This window comes from Peromyscus eremicus, chromosome 1, assembly GCF_949786415.1.
Source record: "Peromyscus eremicus chromosome 1, PerEre_H2_v1, whole genome shotgun sequence".
NCBI lineage: Eukaryota > Metazoa > Chordata > Mammalia > Rodentia > Cricetidae > Peromyscus > Peromyscus eremicus.
Window position 1 is genome coordinate 194,967,173 of NC_081416.1, and position 25,590 is coordinate 194,992,762.

The window sequence follows — 25,590 nt, forward strand, 5'->3', positions numbered from 1 at the left end:
AAAATTCCCAGGAATCCATAGGGATGACCCCAGCTTAGACTACTAGCAGTGGTGGAGAGGGTGCCTGAGCTGGCCTATCCAGGTGATTAGATTGGTGAATACTCTGTCATCATAGAGCCTTCATCCAGTAACTGATGGAAACAGATGCAGAGAGCCATGGCCAAGCACCAGGAAAAGCGCTGAATTCCAGTCTAAGAAAGAGATGAGGGATTCTGTGAGCAAGGTACATCAAGACCATGATGGGTAAACTTACAGATACAAGTGAACCAAGCTAGTGGGATCTCATGAACTTTGGACTGACAGATGTGCATGGTCTGTATGGGACTGGACTGGGCTCTCTGCATGGGCAAGACAGTTGTGTAGCTTGGTCTGTTTGAGGGGCCCCTGACAGTGGGAATAGGATCTATCCCTGGTGCATGAATTGGCTTTTTGGAGCCAATTGCCTATGGTGGGACAATTGCACAGCCTTGATCCAGGAGGAGAGGCTTGGATCAGCCTCAGATGAATGTACCAGAATTCCCATGGGAGACCATAGCTTTTTAGATGAGGGGCTGTGGGGTGGGCTAGGAGGGAGTGGGAGAGAGATGAGGGAGGACCTGTCATTGGTATGTGGAAGGAATAAAAAATTTCTCAATAAGAAAGGAAAAAAATAAAAATAAAGTTGCATAATGTAAATGGATGAACTGTACATTATGTGAATTATATCTCAATAAAGCTTGTATTAATAAAGAATTATCTATCAATTACAGAGTGTGAACTTCCATTATATCCTGATATTTAAGAAAAGATCTAACCTTGAAAGTGAAAGTTCAATAAGCATAGGCTAAAATATTAGTGAACTGGAGTATTGCTGGTTTTTATTTATCTGTTTTTTTTTTAAATTTTTATTTTGCAATACAATTCAGTTCTACATATAGGCACAGATTCCCTTGTTCTCCCCCCTCCCGCCCCCCTCACCTTCCCCCCAGCCCGCCCGCCATTCCAATCTCCTCCAGGGCAAAGCCTTCCCCACAGACTGAGATCAACCTGGTGGACTCAGTCCAGGTAGGTCCAGTCCCCTCCTCCCAGGCAGAGCCAAGCGACCCTGCATAGGCCCCAGGTTTCAAACAGCCGACTCATGCAATGAGCACAGGACCCGGTCCCACTGCCTGGATGCCTCCCAAACAGATCAGGCCAATCAACTGTCTCACCCACTCAGAGGGCCTGATCCAGTTGGTGACCCCTCAGCCATTGGTTCATATTTCATGTGTTTCCGTTTGTTTGGCTATTTGTCTCTGTGCTTTATCCGACCTTGGTCTCAACAATTCTCTCTCATATAAACCCTCCTCATTCTCGCTAATTGGACTCCCAGAGATCCACCCGGGGCCTAGTCATGGATCTCTGCATCCAGATCCCTCAGTAGTTGGATGAGGTTTCTAGCACGACAATTAGGGTGTTTGGCCATCCCATCACCAGAGTAGGTCAATTCGGACTGTCTCTCGACCATTGCCAGCAGTCTGTTCTGGGGGTATCTTTGTGGATTTCTGTGGGCCTCTCTAGCACTTTGTTTCTTCCTATTCTCATGTGGTGTTCATTTACCATGGTCTCCTATTCCTTGTTCTCCCTCTCTGTTGTTGATCCAGCTGGGATCTCCCACTCACCCAAGCTCTCTTTCCCTCGACCCTCGCCCTTCACTACCCCCACTCATGTCCAGGCTGTTCATGTAGATCTCATTCCATTTCTCTGTCATTGGGCGATCCCCGTGTCTTTCCTGGGGTCATGTTTTCCAGGTAGCCTGCCTGCTGATGTGAGTAGCAGTCCAGTCATCCTTGTTCCACATCTAGTATCCTGTTATGAGTGAGTACATACCATGTTTGTCTTTCTGAGTCTGGGATACCTCACTCAGGATGATTTTTTCTAGGTCCATCTATTTGTCTGCAAACCTCATGATGTCATTGTTTTTCTCTGCTGAGTAGTATTCCATTGTGTATATGTACCACATTTTGTTTATCCATTCTTCAGTTGAAGGGCATCTAGGTTGTTTCCATGTTCTGGCTATTACAAACAATGCTGATATGAACATAGCTGAACAAGTGCTCTTGTGGTGTGGTTGAGCATTCCTTGGGTATATGCCCAAGAGTGGTATAGCTGGATCTTGGGGGAGATGGATTCCCAATTTTCTAAGAAAGCGCCATATTGATTTCCAAAGTGGTTGTACAAGCTTGCATTCCCACCAGCAGTGGAGGAGAGTTCCCCTAGCTCCACATCCTCTCCAGCATAAGGTGTCTTCAGTGTTTTTGATCTTAGCCATTCTGACAGGTGTAAGGTGGTATCTCAGAGTTGTTTTGATTTGCATTTCCCTGATGATTAGGGATGTTGAGCAATTCCTTAAATGTCTTTCAGCCATTTGAGTTTCCTCTGTTGAGAATTATCTGTTTAGCTCTATAGCCCATTTCTTAATTGGACTGTTGGGCATTTTGATGTCTAATTTCTTGAGTTCCTTATATATTCTGGATATCAGTCCTCTGTCAGATGTGGGATTGGTGAATATCTTTTCCCATTCTGTAGGCTGTCGCTTTGCTTTATTGACCGTATCCTTTGCCCTACAAAAGCTTCTCAGTTTCAAGAGGTCCCATTGATTGATTGTTTCTCTCAGTGTCTGTGCTACTGGTGTTCTATTTAGAAAGTGGTCTCCTATGCCAATGCGTTCAAGACTACTTCCTACTTTCTCTTCTAGCAGGTTCAGAGTAGCTGGTTTTATGTTGAGGTCCTTGATCCACTTGGACTTAAGTTTTGTGCACGGTGATAGATATGGATCTATTTGAAGCCTTCTACATGTTGATATCCAGTTTTGCCAGCACCATTTGTTGAATATGCTTTCTTTTTTCCATTGTGCACTTTTGGCTTCTTTGTTAAAAATTATTTGTTCATAGGTGTGCGGATTAATGTCAGGGTCTTCAATTCGATTCCATTGGTCCACATGTCGGTTTTTATGCCAGTACCAAGCTGTTTTTATTACTGTAGCTCTATAGTAGAGCTTGAAGTCAGGGATCGTGATGCCTCCAGAGGTTGTTTTATTGTACAGGATTCTTTTGGCTATCCTGGGTTTTTTGTTTTTCCATATGAAGTTGAGTATTATTCTTTCCAGGTCTGTGAAGAATTGTGTTGGTATTTTGATGAGGATTGCATTGAATCTGTAGATTGCTTTTGGTAAGATTGCCATTTTTACTATGTTAGTTCTGCCTATCCATGAGCATGGGAGATCTTTCCATTTTCTGACATCTTCTTCAATTTCTTTTTTCAGGGACTTAAAGTTCTTGTCATATAGGTCCTTCACTTGCTTGGTTAGTGTTACCCCAAGGTATTTTATGTCATTTGTGGCTATAGTAAAGGGTGATGTATCTCTGATTTCCTTCTCTGCTTTTTTGTCCATTGTATACAGGAGGGCTACTGATTTTTTTGAGTTGATCTTGTATCCTGCTATGTTGCTGAAGGTGTTTATAAGTTGTATCAGTTCCTTGGTGGAATCTTTGGGGTTGCTCAAGTATACTATCATGTCATCTTCAAATAGGGAAAGCTTGACTTCTTCCTTTCCAATTTGTATCCCCTTAATCTCCTTATGTTGTCTTATTGCTCTGGCTAGAACTTCAAGTACTATATTGAATAAGTATGGGGAGAGCGGACAGCCTTGCTTCGTTCCTGATTTTAGTGGAATTGCTTTGAGTTTCTCTCCATTTAATTTGATGTTGGCTGTTGGCTTGCTGTAAATTGCCTTTATTATGTTTAGGTATGTTCCCTGTATTCCTGATCGCTCCAAGACCTTTATCATGAAGGGGTGTTGGATTTTGTCAAATGCCTTTTCAGCATCTAGTGAGATGATCATGTGGTTTTTTTCTTTGAGTTTGTTTATATGGTGTATCACATTGACAGACTTTCGTATGTTGAACCATCCTTGCATCCCTGGAATGAATCCTACTTGATCATGGTGGATAATTGTTTTGATGTGGTCTTGGAGTCTGTTTGCCAGTATTTTATTGAGTATTTTTGCATCAATGTTCATGAGGGAGATCGGTCTGTAGTTCTCTTTCTTTGTTGTATCCTTGTTTGGTTTGGGAATCAGGGTAATTGTAGCCTCATAGAAGGAGTTTGGTAATGTTCCTTCTGTTTCTATTGTATGGAACAATTTAGAGAGTATTGGTATTAACTCTTCTTTGAAGATCTGGTAGAATTCTGCACTGAAACCATCTGGTCCTGGGCTTTTTTTGGTTGGGAGACTTTTAATGACTGTTTCTATTTCGTTAGGGGTTATTGGACTATTTAAATAGTTTATCTGGTCTTGATTTAATTTAGGTATGTGGTAACTATCCAGAAAATTATCCATTTCTTTTAGGTTTTCCAGTTTTGTGGAATAGAGGTTTTTGAAGTATGACCTGATGATTCTCTGGATTTCCTCAATGTCTGTTGTTATGTCCCCCTTTTCATTTCTGATTTTGTTGATTTGGATGTTCTCTCTCTGTCTTTTGGTTAGTTTGGATAAGGGCTTGTCTATCTTGTTGATTTTCTCAAAGAACCAACTCTTTGTTTCATTAATTTTTTGTATTGTTCTCTTTGTTTCTATTTTATTGATTTCAGCTCTCACTTTGATAATTTCCTGGCATCTATTTTTCCTGGGAGACTTTGCTTCTTCCTGTTCTAGAACTTTCAGGTGTGCTGTTAAGTCACTAGTGTGAGATTTCTCCAGCTTATTTATGTGGGCGTTTAGTGCTATGAATTTCCCTCTTAGTACTGCTTTCATAGTGTCCCATAGGTTTGGATATGTGGTGTCTTCATTTTCGTTGATCTCTAGGAAGTCTTTAATTTCTTTCTTTATTTCTTCCTTAACCCATTGGTGATTCAGGTGGGTATTGTTCAGTTTCCATGAGATTGTAGGTTTTCTGTAGTTTTTGTTGTTGTTGAAATCCAACTTTAGACCATGGTGGTCTGATAGAACACAGGAGGTTATTCCAATTGTTTTGTATCTGTTTAGATTTGTTTTGTGACCAAGTATGTGGTCGGTTTTAGAGAAGGTTCCATGGGGTGCTGAGAAGAAGGTATATTCTTTTTTGTTAGGATGGAATGTTCTGTAGATGTCAATTAAGTCCATTTGAGTCATGACATCAGTTAAGTCCTTTATTTCTCTGTTAATTTTCGATTTGGAGGATCTGTCCAGTGGTGAAAGTGGGGTGTTGATGTCTCCCACTATTAATGTGTGGGGTTTTATATGTGATTTAAGCTTTAATAATGTTTCTTTTACATATGTGGGTGCCCTTGTGTTTGGAGCATAAATGTTCAGAATTGAGACTTCATCTTGGTGGATCTTTCCTGTGATGAGTATGTAATGCCCTTCTTGATCTCTTTTGATTGATTTTAGTTTGAAGTCTATTTTGCTGGATATCAGGATGGCTACACCCGCTTGTTTCTTAGACCGTTTGATTGGAAAGTCTTTTCCCAGCCTTTTATTTTTAGGTAGTGTCTAACTTTGAATTTGAGATGTGTTTCTTGTATGCAGCAGAAAGATGGGTCCTGCTTTCGTATCCATTCTGTAAGCCTATGTCTTTTTATAGGTGAATTAAATCCATTGATATTGAGGGATATTAATGTCCAGTGATTGTTCATTCCTGTTATTTTTTGGTGGTGATGTGTGTGTACTTTTCTTCGTTGGGGTTTACTGCTGTGGCTTTATCTATTGCCTGCATTTTCGAGGGTGTATCTGACTTCCTTAGGTTGGAATTTTCCTTCTAGTGCTTTCTGTAGGGCTGGGTTTGTGGATAAATATTGTTTAAATCTGGCTTTGTCATGGAATGTCTTGTTCACTCCATCTATGATGATTGAAAGTTTTGCTGGGTATATTAGTCTAGGCTGACATCCATGGTCTCTTAGTGTCTGCATTACATCTGTCCAGCACCTTCTGGCTTTCAAAGTCTCCATTGAGAAATCGGGTGTTATTCTGATAGGTTTGCCTTTATATGTCACTTGGCCTTTTTCCTTTGCTGCTCTTAATATTCTTTCTTTATTCTGTACGTTTAATTGTTTAATTATTATGTGGCGAGGGGACTTTTTTTGGGGGTCTAGTCTGTTTGGTGTTCTATGGGCTTCCTGTATCTTCATAGGCATTTCCTTCTTTAAGTTGGGAAAGTTTTCTTCTATGATCTTGTTGAATATATTTTCTGTGCCCTTGAGTTGGTATTCTTCTCCTTCTTCTACCCCTATTATTTGTAGGTTTGGTCTTTTCATGGTGTCCCAAATTTCTTGGACATTTTGGTTCATGACTTTGTTGACTTTAGTGTTTTCTTTGACTGATGAATCTATTTCTTCTACTGTATCTTCAACGCTAGAGATTCTCTCTTCCATCTCTTGCATTCTGTTGATTATACTTGCATCTGAAGTTCCCAATCGTTTTCTCAGATCTTCTATTTCCAGCATTCCCTCTGTTTGTGTCTTCTTCATTTTTTCTATTTCCCTTTTCAGGTCTTGGACTGTTTCCTTCATTTGTTTCATTGATTTTTCTTGATTTTCTTTCAGTATTTTATTGTTCTCTTCCAGGACTTTTTTGATTTCTTCTAATTTGTTTGCCCTTTCCTCTAGTTGTTTACAGCGTTCTTCACATTTTTTTGTCTTTTCCTCTACACGAGCCTCTAGCTTCTTCATGATGACATTCATAAGGCTATTTTCTTCTGCTTCTTCCAATTTCTGATGTTCAGGTCTAGGTGTTGGAGGAGGGCTAGGGCCTGGTGATGGTGTATTGCTATTCATTTTGTTGTATGTGTTTCTGCCTTGACGTCTGCCCATCTCCTTGTGGTTCGTTCTTGGCCTTATCCGCACACTTGGTTCAGACAGAGCTGACAGATTCAGGAAGTCTCTCTCTCTTGTCCAGATGGGAGCTCTCTTGTCCAAATTGGAAGTCCAGGGCAGGATGGGAGCTCTTGTTCAGAAGGGAAGTCCGGGGGAGGATGGGTGCTCTCCTCTCTCTCTCTCTCTCTCTCTCTCTCTTTCTCTCTCTCTCTCTCTCTCTCTCTCTCTCTCTCTCTCTCTCCTCCAGATGGGAAATCCGGGGCAAGATGGGAGCTGGGGGCCAGCCTCTAAGTCTCAAGAAGAGGCTTGGGGCTCGGGTGGATGGGCGTGGGGTCAGGGCGTGGAGACTGCAGGGTGTGCCAGGGGTCTTGGAGAAGGGGATCCTTCCCGGTGGGGCTAGAAGGGAACTTGCCCAGTGACCAGAACCTGGGGCCAAGTTGGGCAGGTCTTCCCGAGTGGCTGGTGCCCAGGGATGGGGTTGGGGGCAAGTTAGGGGACTCACCTGTGCTTCAGAAGGGAAGTCCGGGGCAAGATGCCATTTATCTGTTTTTAATTTTATACATTTATTGCTTGATAGATTTGTGTGTGCATGTTCCCATCTATGTTTTTGGACATGCAAGTGCCAAAGCACTATGTGGAGGTCAGAGGATAAGTCTGAGAAGTCAGTTCTTTTCTCTCATCACCTACGACCTGTACATTTAATGAGGATCATCAGGCTGCCTTTACTTGCTAAGGTGCTGAGCCATCGATTTGGCTCCATTTTAGGCTTCAGTGTGGGAATTATGATTATGTTAGAAAATTCTACTCATCTGTTGGAGTAACAGAGTTTAGAATTTGTCTTCTTACCTGAGTATATCTTTTTTGTATGTATAAAGTGTGTGTGTGTGTGTATGTGTGTGTGTGTTTGTGTGTGTGTGCCATGGCTTGTGTGTGGAGAAAGAGGATAACTTTGTAGAGTTGGTCCTCTCCTACCTCTATGTAGGTTCTTAGTATCACACACAGGTCATCAGGTTTGTGTATCAAGTGATTTTTACCTGAAAACCATCGTGGCAGCTTTGGGATCTGTTTTCAAGTGATAGAAGAAAGGCTCAGTCCTTTGGGAGGATTTCTCATGACTCTACAAAGACATGGATATTTGTTGTTTTCTGCTGATTGGTTTTGGTATGTCCAAATTATCCATGATAAACCACTCTAAAAATTCCTAAGGAACAACAAAGATCACCCAGAACATAGAGTGTGAAAGAAATAATCCATTTTAGCTACTCAGGTATTTGCTTCTTGTACCTACCTGGGTCTCTCTACAGAACAGTGCCCTGAGCACAGCTGGTCCTGAACTTGCAAGTCCCCCAGGAGACAGTTAGAGCTGTTGTCGCCTTTCCTGTAGTCTGCAGATGATGCCCAGAGCTGTGACCTTGGATGCAGAGAGGCCATGAAGCCTCAGGAGAAGGGGTTAAAACTTTTAATGGCTCTGGGATTTAGTGGCCACCCACCTCCACCACCTCCCGATCAACATTCTCCCCACAGTCTGAAAGCCCAGGCTCCCAGTGTGGTCTTAGCCTGAGGTCCTTGATCAAGGGCAGTCTCCCAGATAAAACCTCCTTCACTGTGAGCCACTGCCCCATGTGGGGCTGTCCTGTCACTGATTGTCTGGCCCCCAGCAGGCATGTGGCTGTGTACTCTCCTTCCTGTTCTCTTTGGCTGTCTCTCTGGGTCTGCCTTTTCTGCACCAAGAGCCTGGCTGTTTCCAAGGCAGAGGCCTCGCTTTGATCGTCCTGGAGATGTAATAGTGGGGGGCAGCTTCTCCATCTTTGACCTCTCTATTGGTACCCTGTCTGAATTCACTGCCCCACCATCTCGACTTCTGGTTTCAAGGTAAGAGCTGGATGTGGCATAGGAATCTCTGAAATCCTGAAGCAGCTTTACAAGCTTGTGTGAAGTTTTGGATAAGGGTTGATTCTCAGAATCCCAGCTAGATAGCCACCAGTTTTCTCTGTGTATACATGCAGTAGTTCTGTTTTTCTCCTTTTACATCACCTCTGTGTGTCTGTCTTTCTTGTTTGTACCAGACTGAAGTATAGGTTGCTCATGTACTGGTTGTAATGTATGTGCTCCACTGGCCAGAGGCAATTCTTGATTCTTTTGTATATCCTTGGTTCCTAAAGTGGTATCTAGGTAGGTGTGTTTGTTGAATGGGTTAGTGTGTAAATAATAGATTTTTTCATTATTTATCAGCCTCCCTGATTCCTCTGTACTATATTCCTTTTGCTTGTTGTTTTTTTTCTAAGCCTCCTAAGCCTCCAATTCACTAGGTAGTTGAAGATGACCTTAAATCATCCTTCTGATCCTCCTGCCTCCACCTTCTGAGTGCTGAGATGACTGACCATATCACCAACTCAGTTCCTTAGGTGCTGGAGATAAAACTTATGAACTGAGCCATCCACAGTCACACTTTAAGATATTTTTGTCCCATCTTTCTCAAAATACTGTTGCATGCAATAATTCTAAACAAGTATTTGGAATATTATTTGGTTTTTAAATGTTTGTTTTTAGCTTTATTGGTTTTTCATTGCAGCAATGACTGAGCATAGGGCATATGGCTGCACTCCTAGCCCGCAGGAAGCTGAGGCAGGAGCATTATTAGTTACAGGCAAGATTGGGGTGCATAATGAGACCTGAGTCAAAAAGAGTTGTTATGAGTATTTTCCAGTTTGGTGGCGATGGCGCATGCCTTTGATTCTAGCACTTGTTATCCAGAGCCAGGCAAATCTCTGTGAGTTCAAGGCCAGACTGGTCTACAGAGTGAGATTCAGGAGAGGCACCAAAACAACACAGAGAAACCCTGTCTTGAAAAAACAAAAAGAAAACAAACCAAAACAAAAAACCCAAAAAAACAACCCCCCCAAAATAACATAACAAACAAAAAACCCCAAAATAAAAAACAAACAACAATCCCAGTATTTTCTACAGTAACTACCATCATTTTATAATCAGCTACAAATGCAAGAGATTTTCACTACTGATTTTTCATATTTATCATCATTTTTATTACTTTTCTTTGAGACAGTATACTACTTTGTGCTCTAACTAGTCTGGAACTCCTTGTGTAGTTCATACTAGCCCTGAAACTCAGGATTACAAGCATGAGCCACCAACACAGTGATCACAATGACTTGTCCTTGAGTATTTTTTCTTTTTTGAGAGAGGGTCTTTTTGTGTAGGTGATGCTAGCCTAAAACTCACTATCTTCCTGCCTCCACAACCTGAGTGCTGGAATCACAGGTGTGTACCATCATACCTGGATCCCATGTTGCTTTTTAAGTCATCGGGTAATAATTGTATGTACGTATTGGGCACAAAGATGTATTTTAATGAATATATACAATATAGAATATTTAATCAACCCACCAGAAACACATCACTTTGTATAATTATTTTTTGGTGATGTGAACATTTAAAATCTAATGTGGGAGTGGAGATAGGAGAATCTAAAATTGAAGGTCTTTGGGGATGAGGAAATTCCTGTGTTGGTGTCCTGTCTGCTGTGCAAGCCTGAAGACCTGAGTTTGAATTTCCAGCATCCATGTGAAAACCCAGCATGTTGATCATCTGTAACCCTGGTTAGGAACAGTGAGACAGGCAGATTCCAAAGGTCACTGGCCGGCCGGCCTACCTGAATGGATGAAGTCCAGGTTCAGTGAGTTAACCTGTCTCAAAAAGGAAGTTAAGAGGAGCCCTTGAGATGCCTTATGGGGTAAAGTGCTCGGCATGCAAGTCTTATGGATGACCTGAACCCTCCCTGAAACCCACATAAATGTGGAAGGAGAGAATTGACTCAAAAGTTGTTTCCTGACCTCTATGTGTTGTAGCATGTTTTGGTCTGCAGAGACATCATATACACACATGAAAACAGAATAATGTTCTTTAAAAGGTGGAGAAGCAATTGAGAAAGATATCCTGACATCCCATCAGCCTTTACCCTCCATAGGGATACACCATGCACACAATACCAACTCTGACACACACACACACACACACACACACACACAGAGGTGCAGGGCATGGTTGAAGATGATACAAGAAGTCAATTTCTCTCTTATCCATATGTGCATACACATATACATGCAAAAGGAGTTCAATATCATTCTAAGTTATATAGTGAATGTGAGGTTACACTGGGTGATAGGAAGTCTTGGCCTCAAAACAATAACAAATCTACTCTTGATGTTAAGTTTAGAAATTAATTAAAATATAACAGCATCAGTTGGATGTGGTGGTGCTTGCTAATTGTCTTATTACTCAAGAGGCAGAGGCAGGTGGATTTCTGTTCTTTGATAGTTACATGCACTTATATTGTTTTATTCTCATTTCCCCAGACTCTCTTCTCTTCCTTCCACACTTGAAATTACCTTCTCCTTCTTGGAGGTCACTTTCCCACATTCATGCTGTTTTGTTTTGTGACTCACTGATTTTAACCAGGACCAATTGTCATTTTGGAACTGTCCACTGCAGCTTGGTGGATTCACCTGTTCCTTGCATGACTGAAGATAATGAGTCTCTTCTCCCCCAAATACATTAGTTGACAATAGTTCAGCAGGGAAGAGTAGGGCCACACAAGGAATTTTCCAGTGAGTGCATGACTGGCTGCTGACAGGCTCACATGTCTGCAATGTCTGCGTCATGTCCTAAAGACAGTATTTCATATCTCTTCTCCCTGTCTTCTGGCTCTTGGGTTGAGTACTACCGAAATAGATTTTAGTTGCTATAAATTGTAACCAACTATACAATGCAATAGATTTTTACTTTGTTTTCATGACACAGAGATTCTGTATGTATCTCTGGTTCTTAGGTCTGGGTATGTAATCCATGCTGGTCTCTAACTCAGGAAGATCCACCTGCCTCTGTCTCCTGAGTGCTGGGATTAAGTTGTGGCTGCATTCCTGCTGAGTTATTACTCTTGGCCTGGCTCTGGAGAGTAGCACCTAGCCCTAATCCACCCTTTGTTTAACCAACACCTTTTGTTTCTCTTATTGCCCTATGTGAATCTTGTCTGGGAGTCTCCCAAGGATCAAAGGCCTATGCAAAACTTGGTTCAGAAAACCCAGAAAACTGTGGTACCTGTGAAATCAAGGAATTTGCAGTTGGCATTTTATCTTTGGGAGCTCCTTCCAGGTTGCTTTGAAGGTATGGAAATTAACTGGCTAAACTGTAATAGAGAGAAAATAAAAATGCCCTCGGTAAAGGGAAAGTACTTTGGTCCTTTGAAGCTGAACCCTCCTGCAGCCACCAAAGGGTAAATCCATTTTTTTTTTTTTGGTTTTTCGAGACAGAGTTTCTCTGTGTAGCTTTGTGCCTCTCCTGGAACTCACTTGGTAGCCCGGGCTGGCCTCGAACTCAGAGATCCACCTGGCTCTGCCTCCCGAGTGCTGGGATTAAAGGCGTGTGCCACCACTGCCCGGCAGGGTAAATTCATTTTTAAGATGCCTCTGATTCTTCTTTCCATGGATCCCAGTGAACCCACACACCCTTGCCTTAACAAACAGCAACAATTGTCTCCCAACATGACGCCACCACACTCAGATTGTTTAATACATCTTCACTTATCCCTCCTGTCTTCTTAAACTGTCCCCTCTGATTACTGTCTCCACATTCCTTCTGGCTCCCCTTTATGTATTCTGACCTGTGCTCCTCTGCACATATGTGTGCAAGTATTTGTGGAGATGTAGGTTTTACATGTATCCCTTGAGTCACTGTGTTTATTCTTGTTCCATTTACCCCATCATGAATGATGAATGTGGGCTTCTCTTTCCCTCAGCGTTTCCAACTGGGGCTACTGGGTGGCCCAGAGTTTCGTCTTTGCCATCGAGGAGATTAATAGGAGTGCTCACTTGTTGCCCAATGTGACCCTGGGCTTCTCTATTCGAAACTCTGGGGACACAGTGCATGGAGCCCTCCATGAGACAATGAGCTTTCTCACGAGGCAGCAGGAGCCCATCCCCAACTACACATGCCAGCATGGCTCTCCTCAGGCTGCCTTGGTAGGGGACACGAGGTCATCCCTGTCTGTGTCCATGGCCAGACTTCTGGGACTGTACAAGTTTGCCCAGGTGAGTTGCTGAAAGTCTCCTTCCTTCCTGAATGTAGTGCAATCCCTTACTGATGATAGTGAAAATGATGGTGATGGTCACAGTAGTGAGCAGCTCTACTGTGCAATCCCTTACTGATGATAGTGAAAATGATGGTGATGGTCACAATAGTGAGCAGCTCTACTGTGGAGCCAGTCTCTCTGTAAATATTCTCCATGTCCAACACGGTTCTCCTACATGTTTAGTGTTTAGAGAGAACTATCATCCCTCTCAATGATGAAGTTAATGGAAAATTTCCTTTTTTTATTTAAAATATATTTTTATATTTTTTAATGTGTACATGTATTTTGCATTCTTATATATATAATAAATATATGAAGTATATATTTATATACAAGCACACACATATATTTCTCATATCGTATATCAATATATCATATATGTATCACACATATCACACACATACACACACATATATATCTATGTATATATGTATTTATGTAAATATGTATTACACGTGTGCCTGGTTGCACTTGGACATTCAGAACAAGGCACTGGATTCCGTAGAACTGAAGTTACAGATGTTTTTTATCTGTCACAAGGGAGCTGGATTTTGAACTCAGATCTTCTGAAAGAGCACCAAGTACTGTTATCCACTGTACCATCTTTTCAACCCTTATTTATAATTTGTGTGTGTGTGTGTGTGTGTGTGTGTGTGTGTGTGTGTGTGTGTGTGTGTATACTCAGCACCAGTGCAATGGTGTCCATGTTGAGGTCAGAATACATTTTTAAGGTGTCAGTTCTTTTCTTCTACTATGTTGATTCAGGGGATTAAGCTCAGATTTTCAGGCTTGGTGGCAAACACCTTTACCTGAGGAGATATCCTTCTAGCTCACAGAGAAATAAATACACATGCATGTACACACACACACACACACACACACACACACACACACACACACACACGGATTTATCAGTAAGTTCTTCTAGCTGTAGGTGTTTGGAATTTGAGTCTAGGCAGTTGGGCTCATGCCACTTGCTCCCATCTACCCCCTGGATGTTCCATGTAACCCAGCAATCAGTGTCATTCCCACAAGGTTGGCCATATATGACAATCATCTCTTCAGTTTATAGGTTTAAGAGGTGACTTTAGGATAATTTCTCCATTTAAGATGAACAATTCAGTGACTTTTATCTTAGGATGAGTACCACAGTTGATTTGAGAACATTTTCATCCTCCTGCAGAAAGACATTCCCCTCAAGCCCAAAGGTACAACATCACATTATTCTTACCCCGAGACAACCTCCAACAATTTGGTGTGATCTTACATATGCACCATCACACACACACACACACACACACACACACACACACACACACACACACACACCACATGAATTTAAAATATAACAACCTAAGAGCTGTGTGCAAACCAGAGAGTCAGGCCAATCCTAGCTGAAGTACAGGAACTGAATATGAGATGGCAGATTAAGGACAGATGCTCAGAGGGGAGCAGGTAAAGCTATGGTTCTGGGCTTCATTCCAGAATCCACAGGGCTGTGTCTGGGATGACCAGCCAGTGAGGGGCACAAAGCTGCTTGTTGAATCAGCACAATTCTCAAATCAGGATGCTCAAGTCCTTCCATGAAAATTATTTATGTTTTAAAATTTAATATAAATATATGAGTATGTGTATATGTTGGAGTCTATGCCATGGATGCAGGAGGAAGCCAGAAGAGGGTATCAGATTTCCTGGAGCTGGAGTTACGGGCAGCTGTGAACAACTTGAGGTGTGTGTTGGGAATTGAACAAGGGTCCCTTGTAAGAACAACAAGGGCTCTAAACTGCTGAGCCATGTCTCCATCCCCTTCCTTCCTACATTTAAAACAGATCATCAGCCCACGCCTAAGTCCAGATCTCATCCACTCTTCTATACTGGCTCTTCCTTGACAGGTCAGTTATGGATCCTCACTACCCAGCCTCAGTGACAAGATCCAGTTCCCATCTTTCATGCGTACTGTGACTAGTGACCTCACATCCTCCCTTGCAGTGACTCAGCTGATAATTCACTTTCAGTGGTCCTGGGTGATCATTCTTGCCCATGATGATGACTTTGGGCAGCAGGCCAGCTCTCTGGCCACTCAGGAGCTGAGCACAGCTGGTGTGTGCATTGAGTACACCCTCCATGTTCCTTCCCATGAGTCCTTGGGGAAGATTGAAGAGATTGTCCAGACAATGCAAAAATCCACAGCCAGGGTTGTTCTGGTTTTCCTAAGCAATTCTAATTTCCAGCTCATCCTGTATGGCTTACTGGATGTCGCTGTCTCAGGCCAGGTCTGGGTTAGCAAGGACACTCTGCACATGGCTCTTGCCCTGACCATTCCAGGCATTTCCCAGGTATTGCACAGCACATTTGGTCTTCTGCCTCACAGCAGCAGGGCAATTGGGTTCCTTGAGTTCCTTGCTAATCTGCGGCCCAGCCAGACCCCAGAAGACATGTTCATAAAGAAGTTCTGGGAGTTCACCTTTGGTTGTGCATGGCCCCACCAGAGCAGCACAATGACAGATGGTATCCAGTTGTGCTCAGGGAATGAGAGTCTGAAAAACCAGCAGTACGCTTTCCCAGAAGTGAGTAAAATTGATGTTGCTTACACAGCTGTCTACAGCATTGCTCATGCCCTGCAAGACATGATAACCCATGGGCACCAGCTTGGGAAAGTTACAGACTCTCAGGACTTCCAGCCCTGGCAGGTGAGAGAGGCATGTGTGGTGTGAGTGATTCAGGTTTGGCTGGGAAAGAGGACATTGATTCTGAGTAAGCTACAGAAAAGCTGACTGTATACCTAAACAAGGATTCCTCATACTTGTATCTAAGAGGCATCTTAGAAGGAACAATGGACAAGGATTCCATGCTATGTGTGTGATCTCAGATGAATCCAGTCCTTGTAGCATCGCTTGTCTTAGTAAATACAGGGTTCCTAATAAAATTAAAATTTCATATAACAATAAATAGATTTCTTTTAGTGTCTTAAAACTGAGCTTTGATAAACAGTAGTTGATTTTCAGTATAGGCATGATACAAATCAGAATTTCAAAGAGATACCAAATGCTACTGATTCATTTGTCCTCTTTTGGGTGTGAGGTAGGTGTCTAAGGGCTCATGTGCATTGGCATGCAGGCCCATGTGGTAGGGGTGCACTCATGTGTACATTATTCTTCCGTCACTCATCTACCTTATTCTTTAGGGCAGGGTATCTTGTTCAGACCCAGAACTTGTTGCTGTGGCTGGTTTTGCTAGTCAGCTTTTTCTGGGCTCCTCTTGTCTCTACATTATGAGGATGTAATTACAGATGTGCTGCCATATCAACCTAAAATTTAGATGGGTTCTGGGGACTTGAGGTGTAATCCTCAAATTCTTTTTTAATTTCCTCACAAACTTTAATTATTGATTACAAAGTCTTTTCATGGTACATACATTTTCTAAAGTCTTCCATGATTACAAAAGCATATCAAAGAAACAAGAGGAGCAAACAGCAAATATCATGAGAACTAAAATCTAACATTATGATAAAATCAATTCTTTTAACTCAGTGTTTTTTTTTCCTTAGAGTTGGTATCATAAAGCCTTATGGTTACAGAAAAATTAGACAGTATATCTCTATTTAAGTTTGACTAAATTAAAATAACCAAAGTTATTTCCTACTACCTGTTATATCCAGCTTCTCCTGTATTATTCTATTAATCTACTGTAATAAATATCTGATCTTTCAATGGAAATCTCATTCCTCAGTCCCTTGTTTAAATTCCTTCTTTTATATCTGTTATAAGACCACCATCCTTTCCCTTAACCCCTGAAATACTGTGCTTTTCTCTGTGTAATCCTCAAACTTTTATAGAGAGTGTTTTAATCCCTGGGCCAACTCAAAGTCCTCAATTATTATTCTGTTTTAAAATATTACTGATAAATTCATATACATATATAATGCATTTTGGTATTCTTGGCACCAGCCTGTCTGTCTGTCTGTCTGTCTGTCTGTATCTATCTATCTATCTATCTATCTATCTATCTATCTATCTATCTATCAGTCTTCTCAAATCCATTCAGGGTAGCATAGGCCCAGATATGTAAGGAGGCCCTTGGAAGAAACGTTGCTCCCTGGTGAGGTAACTAAAGAGAGTAGTGACCACGGAGAGGGTATATTTTCATCACCTTCACTGAGATGACCTGAGTCTCTACTATGTGCTTGGTGAATGTACATGTGGTTATCAACCAGATGCACAGTGATGGTTGTTGGATTTTTGGCTGAGAGTGACAGATTTCAAATTACATGAGGCCCGGCTTGGTGGCCAATGCCTGTTATGCTAGCACACAGGATGTTGAGGTCAAATAGAAGAGGTTGGAGCAAATAGAAGAGCAACATAGGAAGGACTGATGAATAATGGGAGACTGTTTGGAGTGAATGGGTGGTCTAGGTGAGCTGGGGCCAGTCTGTGGAAGTCCTGCTAGGATTTGGAGTCTACTGAGTATGATGGGAAGACTGAGGACAGTAGTAGACAGCCAAATGAGACTCTGGAGCAGGAACCACATTGTCATGTTTTTGGGTTTAATTTTAAGGCTGTTGAGGTGGCTTAGTGGTTAAAGGCACTTGTCCCCAAGCCTAAGTTAGATTCCTGTGTCCCACATGGCAGCAGGAGAGAACATTCCTGAGAGTTGTTCTCTGGATTACTCAGTATGAAAGAGCTGTACAACACACACACACACACACACACACACACACACACACACACACAGAGCTAGGATTAATAATTATCTTGATTAAGTATTATGAATTTTTAATTAATTATAACTAATCATATTTGTTAGTCTGAAACGATCACAGGTCTTTTATCTCCCTTTTAACTAAGGGTGCTGTCCTTGGTTGAAATGACTCTGTATCATTGCAGAGGTGAATGGAATGTTGCATTTTAGACAAGACCCTGAGCTGGTCCTTGCCAGTGTACAATGTCTCCCTTTCTTCTTCAGATGCTTCATGCCCTCAGGAAGGTGCACTTCAAGACTCCTGATGGAATCAAGATTATGTTTGATGCCAATGGAGATTTGGTGACAAAATTTGACATTTTCCAAGGGCAGAAGACCTCTGAGGGTGTATTTCACTTGGTTCATGTAGGCATGATAGACCCTCAAGTCTCTTTGGGAAGCAAGATAATGGTCTATTTGAAGGAGGATCTTCAAGTGAGTTACCTGACTGCAGTGATAAGTCTTGTCCTAATGTGTTAAAGTGACAGGGCAATTCTAAGTCCAGGGCTCCTCATCTCTGCTTGTGCATTTAGTTGATGCAGCTCTGGATGGCCCAGTCAGTTATAACTGGCTATGCTGTTTACCTCACAACAGATCTTTCCCTGAATGATATTGATTCACCAGCAAAAATGACCTGACAGTACTGTAGCACTTCTTAATGTCTGCCAATACTTACAGTTGTTTTTCAAGTTTTGTTTATATGTATGGAGCTTTTTAAGCATGTATATTTGTGTAGTATGTGCATGCCTGGTGCTTGTGGAGGCTGTGAAGGGCACTGGATCCTCTAGAACTGGAGTTACAGTGTGAGCTGCTATATGGGTGATGGGAATTGAACCCTGTTCCTCTGGAAGAGCAGCCTGTACTCAGAAGCACCGAGCCCTCTGTCCTGCCCAAATACCTTTAATTGTTGGTATAGGAGCCCCAGAGATACTGGAAAGACAACACATCAAACTGTTTAGCTATGTTTTTGAATCCCTTAGCTAAGTAAGCCAGATGTAACCCTTCCCTGTTTACACTCAAAGGTACATCTCCCATCTGCCATCTGCTGGGATAGACAGGTTTTCTGAAAGGCATCTCATCTAGTGTTCTGTGAGGCAACTGTTCTGTTTTGGTTCTCAGGCTGAGGTCAAGCATCTGTATTCCTGGGGAGTCCCTGGTGACACTGTGCTCACTGTTACTAGGTGCCCAGCTCTGTCTGCAGTGAAAGCTGCCTTCCAGGGTTCAGCCAAGTGCCCAGGCTGGGAGCGCCCCATTGCTGTTTTGATTGCAGTCCCTGCCCTGAGGGACAGTTTGCAGACCAAAGAGGTAAGGGCATGTGGAGCTGGAATCTGAGGGTCAAGAGGGCACTGTGAGCCTCCTGTATTTGCCCATTGTCTTTGTTACTGTTCTACTGCTGTGAAGAGACACCATGACCAAGGCAGTTTCTAAACGAAAAGCATTTAACTAGGGGCTTACTTAGAGTTTCAGTCTGTCACTATCATGGCATGAAGTGTGGCCTCAGGCAGGCAGGCATGGTGGCATAGCACTAGCTGAGAGCTTAGCTTATGCTCCAAAGTGTCGCGTCTGCCTCGACCAGCAAGGAAGACGCAACACCAGGCTCTTCTCCAAGCAGTTTATTCAGGAACCTTGAGACAATCTTCTGACCCCAGGGAAAGCCATCTTCTGACTCCGGGGGAAAGCCAGCCCATGCCCTTTATAGCCACTGGGCAACCAACCCCGTAGTGCCACGTGGACAATGCCGATAGGGTCAGACATATGCAAGCAAGCCAGATACCACGCCCAAGCCAAATAAGTTGTTTATCCCAGAGAACACCTGCCATCGGGAAGGCGGAAGCCGGACGTCGGTGCCATCTTTGAGGCGCGGCCATGCATGGCTCTCTACAGTTCCCCCTTTATTGTTTTAAGCAGCAGGCAAGAGCAGAGGTCTAATCTCTGCCCAAATACAACTTGGACATTGTACTGGTGTTAGTCCAGGTGTCATCCACCAAGAGAACACTTGACCCGTCCGATACCCTTTTTTGCAGAGGTGGGAATTAGGGTATCAACCCACATGCAATTAGACTTGCTCTTCTTGGGTTTTGCAATACAGCTAGACCCAAGTGCAGTGCACTAGCCTCGCATCCTGCACGATCAAGCTTGTAATGCGGCCAGCCAGGCCTGGGGAGACTGTCCAGCCTCTATGGCTGTAAAGGCTTGGATAATCATGGCTGCATCGTGCTGCTGAGAAACCCTTAAACGAACAATGCACCACAGGCACATCAGGGAGACAAGTACCAGTAGGCCTGCCAGGGCACCTAATTTCACCCACTCCTTTAAAAAGGTGACAGAATTTCACAGCCAAGACATCATTTCCGCAGTGGAGGCCAGGTGCACACCTGTGGAGTTGACCGCAATGATCTCATTGCGCAGGATCTGGGTCAGGTTATCCAACTCCACCGACCAGGTTCCGCTCGTGAGTCGATCCTCAGCTGCTCCTGCTGGCAGCTATCAGGATCAGGCACATCAGCTTCCGGGGTGTCATCACGTCTCTCCGTCTGAGGGGCCCGTCGCACCAATTGTTCAGGTACCCAGATAGGGTCTAGCTGGTCCTGTGGGAAAACACAAACAGAACCTTGTGCCCATGTCAGCACGGGATCGGTGCCATGCCAGCTACCCGTGAGGATATCTTTCCACTTCACCATGCCCTTCATAGGGCTGTATGGATTATGATGCCTATCTGCTGATGAACTTCCCGAGGCATCCAAATTAAAAAAATTTAAGGTGAATAATGCCAGAGAGAGTCTTTCTCTTGGGGTTCGGTCACGGCCTATTCCCCCTTTTTGTTTTTGAAGAATTTCTTTGAGGGACTGATGCGCACGCTCCACAATGCCTTGGCCTTAACTACTTGGCGCACATCTGCACGAGAAAGGGAAAATTTAGCCTGCAACGTGCATGCATTCATGATCCCAGTAAGACCTCTTATGGTGGTGGAGGATCTTCCTATCAATAAACCCACCGTGCCCGGCTTCAAAGGGCCTTTAAAATCAGACTCCACTAATTGTACTCCCATCTGCGGAGTCAGTAATTTTAAACTGCACCGTTTTCACTGTTAGCTCAGGTTTTTCTGTGTTGCATTGATTTTCCACAGATCTCAGCTGCGGATGCCTTGTTGTGCTGGTTCTGGCGTCCACCATTCTTAGCTTCTTAGCCGCTTTTGGAGCTTTTGAAAACTGTTCAGACTGCCTGCTTTGCAGTCTCCTAGGACACTAACTCTGTATCTCAGGTTCTTTCACCACATACATTAAGCTTAGATTCACAATCAACATTTACACCTTTTCACAAACTCACATATAACGTGTGCTTAAGCCTAAACTCACACTCAACATTTACATATTTTTACGAACTCACATATAACATATTAACATCTACTTATTTATACTCTTTAATGAAACTATAGAACTACTTTAGCAAATATATTTCTTATTACTTCTTATATACTTCTTATATTTCTTATTTAAACTTACATTTACAACTAACATCTTATTTAAACTTACATTTACAACTAACATCTCATTTAAACTTACATTTACAACTAACATCCTTACTTCTTACAAGCTTATTACTACATGTCTTAAGACTACCTTAGATACTTCTTGCAAGCTTATATACTTAAAGGAACTCTATAGATCTATTTTACAAACGTATATAGGGCTACCATTAGCATATATTTAACTTAGCAAACACCTAAAGATTTCTTAACACAGATTTAACAAGACAGAATTTCTACAAACTCACATATCTTATTTTCATCCCGGACAGATTCCGCTAGAGACTTGATGACCTTAAAATCCAAAGATTCATGGTATCTCTGTTGAGTCTGTGCATTGAGAAACACTGGGTAAGCTAGCTGCATTTCAGTTTTAACCTGTCTCCAAACCTCCGGGTTACTCTTCTTAATCTTTAATTTCTTTGAAAGGAGCAACTTGTTAAGAGCCAGAAAAATTGGGTGCAAAGAAGTTGCACCCATGATACTAGCAGTACTTTAGCCTTCACCTGCTTTCACTTTCTTTAATTTTCCCGTCCGCTTTTGTCGCGGCTCTACTCTTTAATTTTCCTGTCCGCTCTTGTCGCGGCTCTACTTAATTTTCCTGTCCGCTTTTGTCGTGGCTCTACATTTTCCCGCTTTTGTCGCGGATCCCCATCTTACCTGGGGACTTACCAGTGCACTGCCCTGACTGCGAAGAGTTTTGTGCCTTAAAGGTTCCCCGGACTGGCCACCACTTGTCGCATCCGCCTCGACCAGCAAGGAAGACGCAACACCAGGCTCTTCTCCAAGCAGTTTATTCAGGAACCTTGAGACAATCTTCTGACCCCAGGGAAAGCCAGCCCACGCCCTTTATAGCCACTGGGCAACCAACCCCGTAGTGCCACGTGGACAATGCCGATAGGGTCAGACATACGCAAGCAAGCCAGATACCACGCCCAAGCCAAATAAGTTGTTTATCCCAGAGAACACCTGCCATCGGGAAGGCGGAAGCCAGACGCTGGCGCCATCTTTGAGGTGCGGCCGTGCACGGATCTCTGCACCAAAGACAGCAGGAAGGCAGAGAGGTAGACATGGGGCCTGGTGTGGGAATTTGAACTTTCAAAATTTCACATCCAACAATGCTACCCCTCCCAATCCACCCCCAACAATCCACTAACTTCTAACCAAACGTTCAAATACATGAGATTATGGGTGCCAGCCTCAGTCAAACCACCATACCCATCCACTGATGTTGCAAGTCTTTGCTTTCCTGTGGAACACCAGCCAGAACTATAGTCTTACAGCTGTTCTTAGGTAAATGCTTTATTGAGATAGAAAAGTGCACAAACAAATTTAGGCAGCGTAGTGCATTCTCCTCTAGCAAACACTACACATCCTTTGGATCCAATCAAGAAACAGGCATAAGCTACTTACTCCACAAGATTCAAGTGGTCCTATAATCACAACCCTGGCTTTTGCGGATGTTGATGGATTTCAGTTACTGTTTAAACATGCTGGAAGTGGAATTGCATGGTGGTTGTCTTTTCGTTACTTATTTGTTCCTCTGTATTTGTGGGATTCATCCTAGAGATTGAATGGCAAATGACCACCATATTCACAGTGGCTGTTTGAGCTATAGAACTTATGCCTGTATAATTCTGAAGGCTGAAAACGCAAAGTCAAGTTTTCATCAGGGTTGATTTTGTCTGAGTCCTATTCTTGCCCTGGTGGAGTCATCCTCTTTCTGTGTCCTCTCATTTTGAGGTAATTTATTTCTTTATCTATCTATCTATCTATCTATCTATCTATCTATCTATCTATCTATCAGTCTGTCTATCTATCTATCTATCTATCTATCTATCTATCTATCTATCTATCTATCTATCTATCTTTGTTTGTTGTTTGGATTTGAAACAATGCCTCATTATGCAGCCCTGTCTTGCTTAGAACTCACTACATTGACCAATATGACCCTGAACTGATTCAAATCGACCTGCCTCTGCCTCTCAAGTGCTGAGATTAAAGTCATGTGCAGCCAAACCCAGCTGAAGGGTAGGACTTCATATAAATTTTGGTTTCACAGCTCAGTCTAAAACATTTGTGAATATAATCAGTTACTGATACTCTTGGGAAGAAATGACCCATTAAAAACTCACATAGGAGACCCGGTGTGGTGGCACATTCCTGTAGTCCTAGTACTTAGGAGACAGAGACAGAAGGGAGGATCTTTAGGATTGTGGCAGTCAGAGTAGTCAACTCAGTGATCTCCAGGTTCAATGAGAGATCCTGTCTCAAAAACTAAAGTGAAGAGTGGTCTGAGAGGGTGGCTCAGTGGTTAGGAGTGTTGGATCACACCATCTATAACTCTAGTTTCAGGGCAAACGATGCCATCTTCTGCAGTTTATGAAAGTGTACAGACCACAACTTCAGCAAGTAAAGTAAAACAAGAAACTTTAAAAGGAAATAGTACATTTCAGAGTCTGGTGAAATGGTTCATCAGTTAAAGTATTCACTGTCAACCCTGACAGCGTAAGTTCAGTTCCTGGGACCCACATGGAGGAAGGTGAGCTCCAAATTCCTGACAGTTGTACTGACCTCCACTTGCACACCTTGGCATGTCTGAGCCCATGCAAACATGCACGCAAACAATAAACAAATAAGTTAGATTAGAAAAATAAGGTGAGGGAAATGACTGAGAAACAATATCTGATCGTCTCTGGTCTCCACATGCATGTTCATCCACTCAAATACTTGTGTTCACACACAAATATGCTTACACAAATTCACACAAATTAGTATAGTAGTACAGGCCTGTAATCACAGCACTTGAGAGGATGTGGAAGAAGACTTAAGAGTTCAAGTTCATCCTCTGCTACTCAACAAGTTCAAGGCCAGCCTGAGTTACACGAGACACTGTTTGAAGACAGAAACAAAACTCCTCACATAAACAGATACAGACTGTGCAGGGTTTTCTTTGTGTCTCTAATACCAGCCATTCCAGCCCTGGACACCAGGAATAATTCATAAATACATGACTTGATGGAAAGGCTGTAAGAGCAGTTAGTGCTTGGGACGCCTTCCTTCAGAGCTGGTGTAGTTCATACAGTGTTGTAGAAATGGTGTCTGTGTGTCTCCCATAGACATGAAGAGCTGTCTTCTGTGCCCCAAGGAGCAGTACTCGAGCCACACGAGAGACCGCTGCCTGCCCAGGACAGAGATCTTCCTGGCCTTTGAGGAACCTCTGGGCTTCATGCTGGCTTTGGTGGCACTCTTCCTGGCTGGTCTGGCTGTCCTGGTTCTGGGAATGTTCCTGAAGCACAGAGACAGCCCTGTGGTCAGGGCGAACAACAGAAGTCTCAGCTACTTACTCCTGCTCTCTCTTTGCCTCTGTGCCCTGTGTGCCTTGCTGTTCCTTGGGCGACCCAGTGTCTCGACGTGCCTCCTCCGTCAGACCACCTTTGCTGTGGTGTTCACAGTGCCTGTGTCCTCTGTTCTGGCCAAGACTCTCACAGTGGTCCTGGCCTTCAGGGTCACCAGGCCAGGGGACAGGATCCGGGTATGCCTGAGCCCTGGGGCTTCCACCTCAGTGGTCCTTATTGCTTCCTTCATGCAGGTTGTTCTTTGTGGGGTTTGGTTGGCCACCTCTCCACCATTTCCAGACAGGGATATGGTCTCAGAGCCCCAGCACATTGTCATCCAGTGCCAGGAGGGTTCTGGCACCATCTTCTTCTGTGTGCTGGGCTACTTGGGTTTCCTGGCAGTGGGTACTTTCTCTGTGGCTTTTCTGGCCAGGGGCCTGCCAGATGTCTTCAATGAGACTAAGTTCCTGACCTTCAGCATGCTGCTCTTCTGCAGTGTCTGGACAGCCTTCCTGCCCCTGTACCACAGTGCCCGGGGCAAGTCCACTGTGGCTGTAGAGATCTTCTCCATCCTGGCCTCCACTGCTGGCCTTCTGGGTGGCATCTTCCTCCCCAAGTGCTACATCATCTTGCTGAAACCAGAGAGGAACACTCCTGCCAGGCTAAGGCAAGGCCACCAGGCACAGCAGGAGAGGCAGAGTGAGATGCTCCAGAGAAGGTGTGTCCCCACATCCACACCACAAAACTTCATGATCTAGTCCTTGTGAAAGTCACTAGGATCACCCATGTGATTTTGTGTCACTGTTTTTGTGTGGATCAAAAGGTATTTAAAAGACATATCAAGATTAAAGTGACATTCTTTTAACAAAACACTCATGACTATCAGTTGATAGTGGCCACATAGATGGTTATTTACTATTTTCTATGTATTGATAAAATTGATCGCAATTGAGACAGTTAGAAAGGGGAGCTGACAAGATGGCTCAATGGTTAGAAGCTCTTACCATTAAACTTGGCAACCTGGGTTTGATACA

The 25,590-nt window shown here is 43.1% G+C and overlaps 1 protein-coding gene across 1 annotated transcript; it reads left to right on the top strand.

Annotated features, from left to right (window-relative positions):
* Nucleotides 1–8,473: 8,473 nt before the first annotated feature.
* On the top strand, nt 8,474–25,314 carry LOC131904215 (vomeronasal type-2 receptor 26-like). The gene is made up of 6 exons (XM_059255262.1): nt 8,474–8,682; nt 12,623–12,914; nt 14,848–15,645; nt 17,918–18,127; nt 18,874–18,997; nt 24,338–25,314. The coding sequence occupies exons 1-6, from the start codon at nt 8,474–8,476 to the stop codon at nt 25,312–25,314; spliced, it is 2,610 nt and encodes an 869-aa protein (XP_059111245.1).
* The last annotated feature ends 276 nt before the right edge of the window (nt 25,315–25,590 follow it).